This window comes from Dermochelys coriacea, chromosome 10, assembly GCF_009764565.3.
Source record: "Dermochelys coriacea isolate rDerCor1 chromosome 10, rDerCor1.pri.v4, whole genome shotgun sequence".
Lineage (NCBI taxonomy): Eukaryota > Metazoa > Chordata > Testudines > Dermochelyidae > Dermochelys > Dermochelys coriacea.
In genome coordinates this window covers 23,254,295-23,270,302 of record NC_050077.1, presented here as the reverse complement: position 1 = coordinate 23,270,302, position 16,008 = coordinate 23,254,295, and the positions used below count along the sequence as shown (strand labels likewise).

The window sequence follows — 16,008 nt, the reverse complement described above, 5'->3', positions numbered from 1 at the left end:
AAGTAGATTAATTTTTAGGGCAATTTTACACTGCACAAGTATAGAAAAGGGGTTAAAGAGAGGCAGTGTTGCTTTGTGGTTAGCTCAAGGCACCAAGTAATCAAGCCAGGGTTCTGCTCCCAGCTCTATCAGTGTCTGACTATGTGACCTTAGTCAAGCCACTTAACTTATCTGTTTTCTAACTGTTATAAAGGGACAATAATAATTATCCACCACAAGTGTTAGATAGTAGTTTCCAAGTAACTTTTTTCTTTCTATGGCAACTGGATCCTCTAGCTGCTGGAAACTGGCTGGGCTAGAGCACGCAATGTGCTAAAACACTGTTTTTCACTTGAGTCAATGGAATGAATATATCTACCAAACCAAAAATAATAGGTGGTGTAATTATACCTGAGGACTATAGTTATAGGCGGCTTCCATCAGGTACTGTTGCAAGCCTCTGTCTTGCTTCTTTAATGTCATAGCTGCTTTTGCTGGTCCAGAGAATGGGAAAGGCAAACCACTAGTTTTACCAGGGTAAGACATTTCAGAACACAACTGCCAGCCAAAAATCTTGGACGCTGGTGAAAGACAGGAGCATTGGGTTCAGTTGGAACAGCATTATGATTAAGCCAAGAGGACACACAGACTACCTGAGGAGAATTACTAACATATAGATTATTCTGAAGTAATGAGATGAGAAGAAATTCACAATTGTGTCAAATGTACTGTTTGTTATGATTCAGACCTCTCTATATATTTGAGAGTGACTTAATTCTGTATGATAAATACAATATCCACAAGCCTACCTTCCTCACTAGTGCAGGATTTGGTTTCTATATAGTCTTGGAAACCTTCAATATTTTCCATCCCATCCATTGTTGTGAGGTAAAATTTGGAGCTATAACAAAGAAATGCAAATAGTCATTTAAAAATGATTTATTTAATCACTGCTACAAGTTTTTATACATAATTGCGCTGATTTGCCTTTCTTTCAGGTCTGTTTCATCATCTCCTAGGTGGAAAAATATTGTTAGAAAGGTGACGTTCTACTGAGGTCTCTACATGTTTATATTCATTAGGAGTGCAAGTCTCTGTGGAAGTCTTGCACAAAGCTTATGCACCACTTTAAGCCTTAATAGGAACTTCAGTGGTACATAGATGGGTCTCAGCACAGGGGTGAATTTGCCCCTGAGAGATGAAGAACCATCCTTACTCTCATCTTTATTTTCATCCTTACTCTTTAGAAGTAGAACAATTGTATAGGGTCTGATTCTCCCCTGATTCACACCAATGCAACTCCATTGACTTCAGTGGAATAACTCCTAATTCACACTGAAGAAAGTGAGCAGAGAATAAGGCCCGTAAGATTATACAGAGGAGGCAGCTCCTATCTAGTGAAAAGGAGGGAGATAGTGCGTATAAAATAGTGAGGGATAAAAGCAAACCAGTCCAGAGAATTTAAAAGCAGCAAATTACAAAGAACTCTGTGCTAAATTGTGAGCTGTCAAGGACAGCAGTGTTTCTTGCTTATAGTTGCTGGCAGGTGAAGGATGATGCCATGAATGGCTGGCATCCATTTGATCTCACTCCCTCTCCACACAGCCATACCCCTGTCCATAACATGGGAGCACCAAACCCATGAAGGAGGGTGCTGTGAAGTTGGAAAGCGGGAAGACAGATGCTGCCGTTTAGACAAAACTCCCCCCCCCCATTAGTTCAGCCCAAGTTAGAGTAATTCCTGGCCCTCCATGCTTCTCTTCTCCCCCCGCAATTTAGAATATGGCCTGGCCATCAACTATTCCAATCCTAAATTTCTTGCAGGACTTCAGTGGGAGATAGGGTGTGCAAAGACTCCACCCTTGATAGGCATAAAAGGGTTAATAAAGTAGAAACAGAAATAATGTTGATTTAATATTATGGTAAAATAGATTCATAGATACTAAGGTCAGAAGGGACCATTCTGATCATCTAGTCCAACCTCCTGCACAGCGCAGGCCACAGAATCTCACCCACCCACTCCTATGAAAAGCCTCACCTATGTCTGAGCTATTGAAGTCCTTAAATCATGATTTAAAGACTTCAAGGAACAGAGAAGCCTCCCTCAAGTCAACCATGCCCCATGCTACAGAGGAAGGCGAAAAACCTCCAGGGCCTCTTCCAATCTGCCCTGGAGGAAAATTCCTTCCCGACCCCAAATTTGGCAATCAGCTAAACCCTGAGCATATGGGCAAGATTCACCAGCCAGATACTACAGAAAATTCTTTCCTGGGTAACTCAGATCCCACCTATCTAATATCCCATCTCAGGGGATTAGTCCTATTTACCCTGAATATTTAAAGATCAATTACTTACCAAAATCCCATTATCCCATCATACCATCTCCTCCATAAACTTATCAAGTAGAATCTTAAAACCAGATAGATCTTTTGCCCCCACTGCTTCCCTTGGAAGGCTATTCCAAAACTTCACTCCTCTGATGGTTAAAAACCTTCGTCTGATTTCAAGTCTAAACTTCCTGGTGGCCAGTTTATACCCATTTGTTCTTGTGTCCACATTGGTGCTGAGCTGAAATAATTCCTCTCCCTCTCCTGTATTTATCCCTCTGATATATTTATAGAGAGCAATCATATCTCCCTTCAACCTTCTTTTAGTTAGGCTAAACAAGCCAAGCTCCTTAAGTCTCCTTTCATAAGACAAGTTTTCCATTCCTCGGATCATCCTAGTAGCCCTTCTCTGTACCTGCTCCAGTTTGAATTCATCCTTTTTGAACATGGGAGACCAGAACTGCACACAGTATTCTAGGTGAGGTCTCACCAGTGCCTTGTATAATGGTACTAAAACCTCCTTATCCCTACTGGAAATGCCTCTCCTGATGTATCCCAAAACCGCATTAGCTTTTTTCACAGCCATATCACATTGGCAGCTCATAGTCATCCTATGATCAATCAATACTCCAAGGTCCTTCTCCTCTTCCGTTACTTCTAATTGATGCGTCCCCAACTTATAACTAAAATTCTTGTTATTAATCCCTAAATGCATAACCTTACACTTCTCACTATTAAATTTCATCCTATTACTATTACTCCAGTTTACAAGGTTATACAGATCCTCCTGTATAATATCCCGATTCTTCTCCGAATTGGCAATACCTCCCAGCTTTGTATCATCTGCAAACTTTATTAGCGCACTCCCACTTTTTGTGCCAAGGTCAGTAATAAAAAGATTAAATAAGATTGGTCCCAAAACCGATCCCTGAAGAACTCCACTGGTAACCTCCCTCCAGCCTGACAGTTCGCCTTTCAGTAGGATTAAAATCATTAAATAAAATGATTATTTAAGATTATTCTGAGATGAAAATGTTGGGTGTGGGAAGAGAGAGAAGTTGTGTGTATTTGGAATTGGATGGTAATTGCAGTACTCTGAATTAGTTGCCATAAGCCAAATACTTGTGCCATCTACAGATTTGCCTCCTGCCCATGCAGTATGAACTACAGCTTTCTAATTCTGCTTTGTGTTTTAGCTGAAAACTCATCAAAAGTAAATTAATGCTCTATCCCTTGACTTTTCCATGAGTATGAAAGCCCCTGAAGACAGAGTGCAAAACTAAGACATAGGTAAAAAAAAAGTAGCTATGCTGTAAATGTTTTATCAATCTGTTGTCTCGTCTAAGAGGCTAGAGCATGTGGTTTATAATATGTCAACACATCCAGCCATCTTGCTGGTCCAGAATTTTCCACTTGGACTTCTGTCAAATCTGAAAGTAAGAAGAAAAGAGAAAACTGCTGGAAATATACATTACAAAGCCTAGCCCACATTAGCACAAACAATTCATCAATTTAACTTCTGGAAGCTGTTGAGACATGAAGCATCCTTTATCCAACATTCAGTGATGTCAGCAGGTACTCACCTGCTGGGTACACCTCATAAAACATGGAATACCAAATGAGCCCAGTTATGTTGTTACATATTATCAATCTGCAGGAGTAAAGCCACGTTCTTGCTGCACTGGTGCAATTCCCTGAAATATAGATTGCTTGGATGCAAAAGCTCCAGAGAAAACAGAGCATTGCTAATCAGTGAGAAACTGGGGAAAGGAGAGGAAATGTCTTTTGCAGTTCATTACTGTCATATCTCTAATTAAAACAATACTGTACAAAGAAGTGGTTGTGATATGATTATATCTCACTCTGATAATAGGATGTACACAGTTATAGTATGTATAGCAATATAATCATACAGTATAAGAGTAAAATTGTCCCATTTGGGCAAACAGGAATTTCACATTGTTACCCTGTTATCACATAGATTAATTGATGATGAAAGTGACTGTATACGTTGCTAGACAGCCCTACTGCTTTGACCCCAGCCAGATCTGACTATTTCCCTGACCTTTGACATCAGTCTTGGATTTAAGTACCACTTTGATGACTGTGCAACATGAGAATCTTCAGCCTATCGAATTCTTCTTGTTATTTCAACTCTTGCTTTCCACGATGCCCTTGCACAGATAGGAACAATTCCATTGCATTCCTGGTAATATTTCTGTTTAGTTTGTCATATATCATATATTCCCACCCATCATTGCCTTCTTGCTGAAACACATTGTTATCATATGCAAGCCACTACTTTTCATTGCTTCTGAGCTGACCCACAAATGCCTTTCTTTTACAAGCCCTAGATCAAAACCAGCTGCTTTTGCTAATATAAACTTAAATACATTTTCACCAAGTGGCCACTGCAGAACCATACAGAAGAACCAAAAGAAATAACGCACTGTTCACATCTCATGATCCCAGCGGCCTCTAGAGCCCATGAACCTTTTCACCCACAAAGTTACACATTCTCACAAAGATCAAGGGGTAAACCAATTCTCCCCTGTGGGCCAGTAAAACATACAAGAATCTAATTACTTCAGAGACCAAGAGTCAAACCAGTTTCACTTTCCTGCCCAACCAACTGTTAGCCTGTGTTGAGAATCATAATGAAGAATCAAAAACCTTCTGTGTTTTCTCTCAGTCCTTACTCAGCAAAACCTCCACTAAAGCAATGGGAGTTTTGCCTGAGTAAGAATCAAGCAAAAATTGAACGAGGATATCAGGATTTGGCCCAGTGCTTTTTTCCACTTTTACTAGCTCCCACTGGGCCTTCATAAACATCATATGAAAGATCTGAAGTGTGAATAGACCCAATAAGTGTCTATTTTCAAAATGGCAACTTTGTACGGGGCATAGCTACACCATACTGAGTCACCCTGTTGAGTTTAGTACCAAAGTACAGACACTATAGCTACAGGGAGAAAACAATTCAAATTTAAAGTCCCATACTGTTAACAAACCTGCCAGCTAAATTCAGATTTTAGAAGGTTATCATGGTTAATGTTCTCTGGACATTGTGTAACCCACACACCTCCTGGGTGTGATGTTCTGTGCCATCTAGTGGCACCAAGACCACTTAGAGAGATAAAGTGAGTTTGCTCTACAGCCTTAGCTAATAGCCAGTTGGCTTTTAGCTCATGCAGTAGAGGCTCATGCACTAAGCTGAGGTCCCCGGTTTGATTCCACACAACGACCGGGGTCTGTTGGTGTTACAGTTACACTCATCTGTTCCTACCTGAAGTTGATTATCTCCATGGATTCTTCGGGGGTGTTTAAGAAAACTTTAAGTTCTTGTCCTTTTTTCACCTGGATTCCTCCATCAAGGCTGGTTGATGTCCTCAGTCTTGTTACCCAGTTCAAGCCAGCTCTTCCCAAATTACCCACAATTCCCATTTGGGCAGAAATCTGGATAAAAGCACTGGAAAGAGATGCAAAGAAACAGTTCCCACTGAAAACCACCTTCTTTATTTACCAACATCATAATCTAAGCCACAGGCTTCCTATCCTCTGTGGCACTGTACATGTTTCATTGCTAACTTTAAAATTGGGGTGAACATTTTGTTTTTTAAAATAACTTGGAAATATTCAGACACACGCATCTTAATACAAGCCAATACAAAAGTCTGTGTTATAACAGAGATGTATACAAGCTGAGGAATTTAGACCTGGATTCAAATCCAAACTCCACCAGAAGAGGCAAGGGAAGTGGTTGGATCCAGTGTTTTGATTCAGGCCCATCTCTATTCATACGTGACATAGCAAAATTCAAGTAAATAATTGAAGAACACAGCTAAAAGTCTGACAGAGTCAGGTAAGCTAATATAGGGCTAGATCCTCATCTGGTATAATCTGGAACATAGCCTATTGACACCAACTGGATATATTTGACCCATAATGCAATTTATTCTCATATGCAGACTTAATTCATAATATCACAGATTATGGCGTGATGCTCATCAACATAGAAGAATAAGTGGGTATACATTTTTTAACCGGTAGCCTCAAAAGAAGGATGAAATACTTTGATCTCCCACATTGAATTTTTGGGGCAAGGATTTCTATCCATAGCTTAGAAAAACCTTTAAACCAACGTCTCATCTTCAGGAACCTGCTTTGGAAAGTGGTATGATTGCGGAAGGGAAATGTGAACGTGTAAGACAAACGCAGGAGGTGTGTAACTTATCTAACGGGATTCAAAACAAACCCTCCCTCCCAATATTTTTTTTAAACTGAGCTACCTGATTGGTCGGGACACAGCAAAAGCATATTTCCACCTGAATGACTTTGATGGAATGGCCTCCTACAATTAAAAAGCACTCCGACCATACCCCAAGTCCCGTTGGAGACAAAATCATGAAGATCCCTATGAAAGCCAAGGCAGAATCAGCTGTATGATTTGAAAAGCAACTCATGAGATCACCCACCTGCAAACATTTGTAAACTTGACTGAGAGGTACTATAGGTGGGCTGGCTAAAAAAGCAGGGCTGGAGAAGCACAAGAATAGAGAATTTAAAATTAAATGGACAGCATAAAAAACTGCTGCTTCCTGATAACATGGCAACGTATAGCACACTGCTGGTCGCTGAATATTCTACATGGATTTCCTAATTGATTGCAGGGCACATCCGCATGGAACTTGTGCCTAAAGCACCGCTACGTTCCCCTCACTGTCAGAAGTGTGTGGAAGTAATAAACACATGGTACTTACTTCGCAGTTATATAGCACTTTACACCCACGTGCCTTATAAAAGTGAGTCTGTATTATTAATCTCATTTTACAGATGAGAAATGTAAGGAATAAAGAGTACATCTACATGGCAATAAAAAGACCTGTGGTACAGCCATGACTAGCCCGGCCAGCCGATGAGGCTTTGTGGCGCTTGGGCTGTGGGGCTAAAAATTGCAATGTAGACATTCAGTCTCAGGCTGGAGCCTTGGCTCTGAAACCCCCAAAGAGGTTTTTAGCCCTGCAAGCCCAAGTCAATTGACCTGGGCTCTGAGACTCAGTGCCCCAGGGGTTTTATTGCACTGTAGACATTCCTAAAAAGGCAAAATGTCCTGAGGCAGAGTCAGAACCAAAGACTCCTGATTCCCATTGACATGTTCCAGAAACTGACCATGCTGCCTCTCTTCTATTACTGCAGTTCTTAAAGATGTTAACCAAGCTCTTGCAAAGGTTCCTAGGATACATTTCACGATATTGGTATACAACCCACAGTCTGTACTGTAATCACAGTATGGTTCAAAGTAATTACAGTTTAACTACAATGTACTTGAATTATGAAGCGTATCTGCTCCCTACTATATAAAGCATCTTTTACCTTAGCTTGAGATATCCATTTATGAAAAAATTTGATCGTTGTTTGAAATCCACATTCCCTTTGATTTTTACATTGGTTGCTGCTGAAGCATTTAAAGCCAGTCTAACTTGAAAGCCTGAAATTGATGGAAAGAGCAATTCTTCGGTAGCCAGACTCAGTCTTTTATTAAACTGGACCTCTTGCCCCTATGGCAGAATAATGAAACAAAATAAAATTACTATGCATATCATAAAGTCAGCTGCAAGGATTTTTCCAGACTTTTGCTTGGGACAGAACCATCCACTGTGTTTCTCATAGCATTTCCCCTTCCATAGCAGGTCCTTTTCACTGAGCTGGATTTGGAAATTAATAAGAAACCATCACCAAAGCTTATCTTTGGCAAGGGCTCAAATGCAGCTAGAGTAAGCCCTGTGAGTGTTTAAAGACTAGGTATTATTTTTCTCTGAAATAGGAATGGTTTTGCCCAAGAACAGGGACAAGCATAATCAAGACATTAAACCAAATTTTGTTCATGGTGACACAAACACATCTCCTTCTGTTACAATCAAGAGTAGATCCCATGTATTTCCCAGTCTTAAAGGTTTCTAAAAAAATATTCTGATTTGGTTCAATTAAAACAAATAATAATCCCTGTTCTTCAACCTCTTATATAACAGTTCAAAACTAGTTTCTCCAACCACCCACTTTCAAACAGCAAAATGGTTCCTTTTACCTTTAGAAACTTGACAGCCAGCTCTGCCAGGTTCAGGGAATAATGTTTCACTTGCTTCTTTATATCCTCACAGTTCAAAAAGCTGAGTTCATTTCCAAAAATCTTGATGCTCAGTTCGCATTTCAGCTCCTTCTTTTTCCCCATCCTTTCAGTAAACTGACAGAGTGGTACAGAGTTATTTAGGAGAAGGGGCTATATACACAAAATACCATTCAACCTCACAGCAAACGCATTGCCAGTGCAGTTCAGATTATTAGCAGAGGGGATGGTGGGGCATTTGAACCCACACAAATATGACAAGACCACATGAGCCCCTGGTTATTAGGCCTGCTGTGTCCTGTACAGCATTGCACACACCAAGGATCAGCTACTTTCAGCCAGGAGCAGAAGTGATAGCTGCTCCCAACTGATCATACTCAAGATGGGTGAGTGATGGGGCTCCTGAAATGCTGAACACTGCTGTGCCAACCACAACAGTGCTACAAACCAGAGACAGATATGGCTTTGGGGAAACAAAACCGCTGACCTCCGTGGAATAATCATGGGTGTCAGGTTTGTATAATTTTTGGTGGTGCCCAGAATGGGTCCAAGCAGAGCCATCCCATCCATAGGATGGACCGGGCCAACCGCCCAGCACTTTGGGGGGCCCCACGGTTCAGGGGAACGGGGGTCCAGGGTGGCCTGGGGAGTTAACGGGAGGCCTGGTGCTGGCAGCAGCTGGTGACCTGGCCCCATCCTGCCCTGCTCCACTCTGCCCCGCTGGCTCCCGGTGTTGCTCGGGGGAGGAGGCAGAAGATGGGAGCCCTCACTGCATTCCTACCGTGTAGCAGGAAGAAAGTGCTTGCTAGGACCTGTGACACCCTGGCAGTGCAAGATAAAGCCTATCATGCAAACATTCACAGACATGCTTAACTTTAAGTGTGGGAGCAGTCCTCTGTTAATTTCAATGGGACTTCTTAGGAGTTTGATGTAAAGCACTAGCATAAGTGTATGCAAGGTTGGGATCAGAATTTGTACATAAAATAAACACATTAAACAATGATTATAAAAATAAAAAGCTGAATCAACAAATTTTAACAATTTAAATATTTGTTTGGCCTCTGTTTCCAGAATAACCATGAATGGATTTTGCCTCTCTCAGATGTATTTGTTATTTGAACTTATTAGACAACATTGCTTGCTATTAGAAAAATGGCTTGTGTTGGGTAGTTGTGATTGGTCAATTGACCTGGGCTCTGAGACTCAAATAAGTCCCATGATACTAATAAATTTGTTATTCTCTAAGGTGCCACAAGTACTCCTTTTCTTTTTGCGAATACAGACTAACAAGGGTGCTACTCTGAAACCTGTCCCATGATACTGTTTCTCTCCTCTGATTAGATTAAAATAACATGATTTTGCTGGGTAAATTCATAAAAGAACATTTAAAATTCTCCTTCCCTGAGTATTCAGATAAGCCAAAAAGCTGCCAAAAAGCTGCCATATTCTGAGACTATGTATGCTAGTGAAAGCTGATTACAAGAATGTCCATGAAGAAAAGGAGTACTTGTGGCACCTTGGAGACTAACAAATTTATTAGAGCATAAGCTTTCGTGAGCTATAGCTCACTTCATCGGATGCATTTGGTGGAAAATACAGAAGGGAGATTGATATACACACACAGAGAACATGAAACAATGGGTTTATCATACACACTGTAAGGAGAGGTTTCAGAGTAGCAGCCGTGTTAGTCTGTATTCGCAAAAAGAAAAGGAGTACTTGTGGCACCTTAGAGATTAACAAAAATTTTCTGGCTCTGTCAATCTGTTTCTTCACTTCAGCAGGTGGTATTGTAGTTGTAAGAATGCATGATAGAGATCTAGTAAGTGTTTGTCTCTGTCTGAGGGGTTGGAGCAAATGCGGTTATATCGTAGAGCCTGGCTGTAGACAATGGATCGTGTGGTATGATCTGGATGAAAGCTAGAGGCATGTAGGTAGGAATAGCAGTCAGCAGGTTTCCGATATAGGGTGGAAACCTATATGTGATCATCGCTTATTAGCACCGTAGTGTCCAGGAAGTGGATCTCTTGTGTGGACTGGTCCAGGCTGAGGTTGATGGTGGGATGGAAATTGTTGAAATCATGGTGGAATTCCTCAAGGGCTTCTTTTCCATGGGTATGGTGGGATGGAAATTGTTGAAATCATGGTGGAATTCCTCAAGGGCTTCTACAGATTGACAGAGCCAGAAGAGTACCCGGAAGTCACCTAAGTGAAGAAACAGATTGACAGAGCCAGAAGAGTACCCAGAAGTCACCTACTACAGGACAGGCGCATCAAAGAAAATAACAGAACGCCCCTAGCCATCACCTTCAGCCCCCAACTAAAACCTCTCCAATGCATCATCAAGGATCTACAACCTATCCTGAAGGATGACCCATCACTCTCACAGATCTTGGGAGACAGGCCAGTCCTTGCTTACAGACAGCCCCCCAATCTGAAGCAAATACTCACCAGCAACCACACACCACACAACAGAACCACTAACCCAGGAACCTATCCTTGCAACAAAGCCCGTTGCCAACTCTGTCCACATATCTATTCAGGGGACACCATCATAGGGCCTAATCACATCAGCCACGCTATCAGAGGCTCGTTCACCTGCGCATCTACCAATGTGATATATGCCATCATGTGCCAGCAATGCCCCTCTGCCATGTACATTGGTCAAACTGGACAGTCTCTACGTAAAAGAATGAATGGACACAAATCAGACGTCAAGAATTATAACATTCAAAAACCAGTTGGAGAACACTTCAATCTCTCTGGTCACCCGATTACAGACCTGAGAGTGGCTATTCTTCAACAAAAAAGCTTCAAAAACAGACTCCAACGAGAGACTGCCGAATTGGAATTAATTTGCAAACTGGATACAATTAACTTACGCTTGAATAGAGACTGGGAATGGATGAGTCATTACACAAAGTAAAACTATTTCCCCATGTTATTTCTCCCATCCCACCCCACCCCCCACTGTTCCTCAGATATTCTTGTTAACTGCTGGAAATAGCCTACCTTGCTTGTCACCATGAAAGGCTTTCCTCCTTTCCCCCCCCCGCTGCTGGTGATGGCTTATCTTAAGTGATCACTCTCCTTACAGTGTGTATGATAAACCCATTGTTTCATGTTCTCTGTGTGTGTATATCAATCTCCCCTCTGTATTTTCCACCAAATGCATCCGATGAAGTGAGCTGTAGCTCTCGAAAGCTTATGCTCTAATAAATTTGTTAGTCTCTAAGGTGCCACAAGTCCTCCTTTTCTTTTTGCGAATACAGACTAACACGGCTGCTACTCTGAAACCTGTCAAGAATGTCCATGGAAAGAAGCACAAATACAGCCAAAGAAAATCCAAGCACAAATATTGTCAAATTTAGTGCTCAGAGAAATTTGTTTCCTTTATCTGCTCAGCTCTAATATCAATCATGTGCAGGCTCCTATAAACCACAGCTGTCTCTTAGTTTCCAATAGGAAAAAAAAAGATGGCAAATATATTGTACTCCAAAAAGACCAGCTTTCTGAGCAATTGGGGTAATTTATCAGACTATAGCTCAGCTGTTGTAGCCAGTCCCCATCACATCCCAGTCAGTTCTGCCCAGAGCATGGGTTGATCCAAACTCTAATCTTCATTTCATTGGTCGCTGCACAATGGAATTCCATTGCAGCTCACAGCACACAGAGGTGAATAGGAAATAAGCAATAACAGTGCACCAAGGCAGAAGCTCAACATTAAGGGCTTGCTTGTGTTCCTCTTGAAATCTATGGACCAAAAAAAAAAAAAAAAGACAGACATCAATAGGAACAAGATTAAGCCTCCAATTATGGAGGGACAGACCAAAGTATTTGGTGACATATACCATTGTCTGGGAACCAATGCTCTGAGATAATATAGCTTCTGCAAAACAGGGCACGATTCTCCACATCCTTGATTCTTGCACAGTCATTAAAACCTGTGCAAAGTGATTGTAAAACACTGCCACATCCAAAGGACAGCATTCTACATCCTTTTTGTACAGGAGTTCTAGGCAATTCTAGATCAGACCCAGAGACTACTTTAGAGCGTCAAAGTCTTTACCAGGATATGTATATTCAATTACCTTTTTCACTAACTCACTCATCTTATTGTACTTTCCATCTGGACAGCTCTGCTTTGCTTTTCTTAACTTGGGCTTTGCCCCTTTGGTCACCAGACGATCTCCACGGCTGTCTCTCTTTGAAGTCAGCTTCTTTTGTTTGGGTTTTCCAGCTGCCTCTACTGGATTTTCCGACTTGGAGTTTCTTTCATCAGTATTTGTAAACAAGTATTCACTAAAAGTAGCAGAGTGTTGGCCAACCATCTTCTGCATGAGATCTTCCGCATTCTCTAACCATACGTTAAACTAGAAGAGAATATATTTAAAAGACCACACATAGCTGGGCATAACCATGTCCATACTCAGCAAATAGAAATTTAACTACCAGCATGACTCTGGACTGGCAAAATGTAGACCTTTATAGCAACAATGAATTAGCCATACCAGGCCAAACTGTTAATCCATTGAGTCCACTATCCTGCCTCAGGCAGGCGCCAATACTAATGCCTGATGCCTCACTAATAACTTCCATACCGCAACTATAGCCAACCATGTGATGCTCTATATTGGGGAAACATTTCTTTCTTAATCTGGCAGCAATCCATTTGCACCCTGAAGCATGTGTTCTGGCTACACCTAGTTGAACATGTTACAAATAATATTGCTTGTAAAATCACACACCTCTTTTTTCTGTGCTACATAGAAACTTCAAGTGTGGTTCTGTTCAGAAAGCTGACTCACACAGCATTATGAGGGTCAATATCCAATTGGTGCACATTTTATGTAAAAAGATTTTTTTCTAACTACTGGCCCTGCAAATGGCAACCTCAGGTCGAAAAATTAAGCTGAATTCTTTCCCTCATGGGCATCTTCATCTGCAATAAAGATTCTGGAGGCCAAACTGCGCCTTCAGTTCCAACTGTGCAATTCCAGGTATAACTGAGGGCACAATTTAAAGACAATGAGGTTGCATATGGGTCACCATTTTGTACAGACCACAACCATGAGTTGTCAGCAGAGATTGAACCCGGGGCCTTCAGCAACAAAAAGGACTCAAACTAACGGAATAACTCTTTTGGGTTGCATCCAGCTCCCATTGAAACCAATGAAAAGATTCCTAATGACTTCAATAGGAGCTGGATTGGGTTTTAGCTGGCAGCAGTACTAGACTTTATTTCCAATGTGGATAAGACACTAGTGGAGGATATAAGCTGCTTGGCTAGTCTGCTACATTAACACAATAGAGAGAGTTTCAATTTGAACACAAATCAGCCTGTTAATTGAAGTGTTGAAAGGGCTGATTTGTGTCGAAACTTTCATAAACTTACCAGATGAATCTCATATAATATTCATTAATCTCAGGGAAAAATATACAACTTGATGAAGAAATCGTAACTGGAAACTATACCCAGAAACTATAAAGCATTTAGTTCTATTTCAATACACAAGGCATCCCATGAAGAGGGAAAAACCAGAATTTACCTCCAGTAGATTTATAGCCCGCCCTAGGGTATGTATAGTCAAGTTTGTCATTGTTGATCGTGGGATGAAAGATGCAGGAGAAAAGACCAGTGCAGCCTCCACATTAGCACCTGCAATTGCTGCAATATAAAATATTAAACATCGGGTCATTTTAAGATCAAATATTGTCATTTACTTTTCAAGTTCCAGCCTTTCTCTGGGAAATGGCAGTTTTGTCCTTTATGGCCAAGAAGAAAACATTTAGCCAAGAGATGAATCCATTTGTTAACCCTTTAACATAGAAAAAACTCAATGGACACCTCTGTATGCACAAATCCTAGCTCACCCACAGGAAGAAGCTTTTATGGTATATGTCTTACATATAATTAAAGAGAAAGAGTTTTATAGTACATGAGCAAAAATACTAATCAGACTTTGCTTCTGAGAAACTAAAACAAAAAACAGATGTGCAGAAAAAAAAACAAAAGAAAAAACAAAAAGAATTTGCCTTAATCTCTTCTCACATCAGTGTAAATCCAGCAAAGTCAACATAGGTGCATCAAAATAAAAACAATGCAAGTGACAGGAGAAGCAAGCTCCAAGTATTTCAGAGAGAGTTCTGTTTAGTGGTATATTTGGTGCCTAGTGGTATGGGGCTTACTACTAATATGTAGGAAGACATGAGTTCAGAGGTGAACTCAGGGAAGCTCCTCTCCACATCAGTTTATAATATGGAGGAAGCTCAGTTGCTAATCATATCTCCTTAGTGTCCATGATTGCACTAGCCTGAACACCACTTTTGTTGCTGCTCTGGAGGTCCATGCCCCTGTGGAAGAGATTGTTGTAGGTCAAAGGAATGACTGGAAAGTACCAAAACAAAGTCTATTGGATTTGATTTTCCTTTCATTCACACCTGTTGTACACCGTCACATTCAATGAAGTGATTACTGATTTGCACCAAGAGAAATGAGAGCAGAATCAAGCCCCACGTTTGCATATCTGGGTTCTATTCATTCACAAAAATTAAAATATTCTGTGGGAAAGCAAGGAATAAAGAAACAAGAAAGACACACAGGGATTTAAAGCACTCACATACGGCACAGGGTCCAATTTTAAAGCGCAACATACCTGAATGGAAAGTGACATCTGAATAAGAGGAATATTTCCATATCTCCCAGTCAAACTCTCTGCTAAGAATATCATCAGGAAGAGAATCTCTAAGATGTTGCTTCAGTGGATCATCTGTCTCCAGGAGCTGAGAGAGGTGACTCCAAACAAAAGAACCCACTTAAATTAGACAAAGAAAGAGGCTTGTCAATCACAGAAGAGGGTTTTTTATTTTTTAAATGAACTAAGATACAGTACCAGATTCTTCACTTATTTACATCCGTGCAAATCCAGAGTCACTGCCCCAACTGCACTGGGGTTAACTCCAGAAATCAAGTCTAGCCCACTAGCTAATCTCATCACTGGCAATGTTATTTAAAACACCCAGTTTTAATGCATCCTAGTAAAAGCCAGAGTTTGTTCTACGTTTCAGTGATGGTATTTACAAACTTTCCTATTGCTGTAGTTAACTAACTAGTATTTAAAGATAACCAACCTCATTACTTGTAGTATTCAATGGTTTTTTTTTTTAATACTAATAAGTACAGAATAACAAAAGGGAATGCACTGGATTGGAGGTAAAATGGACATGCTGCTCAGTACCAACAGTGTAGCTCCAATGATTTTGAATTATTCTGGATTTACATTAGTGTAACAGAGCAGAATCTGGCTCTCTGACACCAAATAAACCCATAATGAAGAGGTCACTCTGTTATGTAATTACATTAAAACCTATATTAAAACAGCATTAAGGCTGCCCATGCAAATTTAATTCAGCCCCCTTGTAAGTATGCGTTATGATCGATTTTCCCCAACATCACATAGGAAGTCTATGGAAATAATCTGGAATGGAACCTTGCTCTCCTGAGTTTCAACCCAGTGCCTTAAAAAAGAGAATGGTTCTTGGAACCTGCTGCTCCATTTTACTGTCCACCTCTTTACT

General features: G+C 40.7%; 1 protein-coding gene across 4 annotated transcripts in view; it reads right to left on the bottom strand.

Annotated features, from left to right (window-relative positions):
• The window catches only part of LOC119862732, a 165,502-nt gene that overhangs the window by 93,936 nt on the left and 55,558 nt on the right, over positions 1-16,008 (bottom strand). For all 4 annotated transcript variants that reach the window (XM_043493431.1, XM_038419951.2, XM_043493430.1 and 1 more), the window contains exons 14-21: positions 15,087-15,245; positions 13,980-14,098; positions 12,522-12,803; positions 8,392-8,547; positions 7,680-7,864; positions 5,593-5,775; positions 789-880; positions 391-560 (exon numbers count right to left, since the gene is read on the bottom strand). In XM_043493431.1, the coding sequence (XP_043349366.1) occupies positions 391-560; positions 789-880; positions 5,593-5,775; positions 7,680-7,864; positions 8,392-8,547; positions 12,522-12,803; positions 13,980-14,098; positions 15,087-15,245 (1,346 nt within the window). The remainder of the gene's footprint in view (positions 1-390; positions 561-788; positions 881-5,592; positions 5,776-7,679; positions 7,865-8,391; positions 8,548-12,521; positions 12,804-13,979; positions 14,099-15,086; positions 15,246-16,008) is intronic.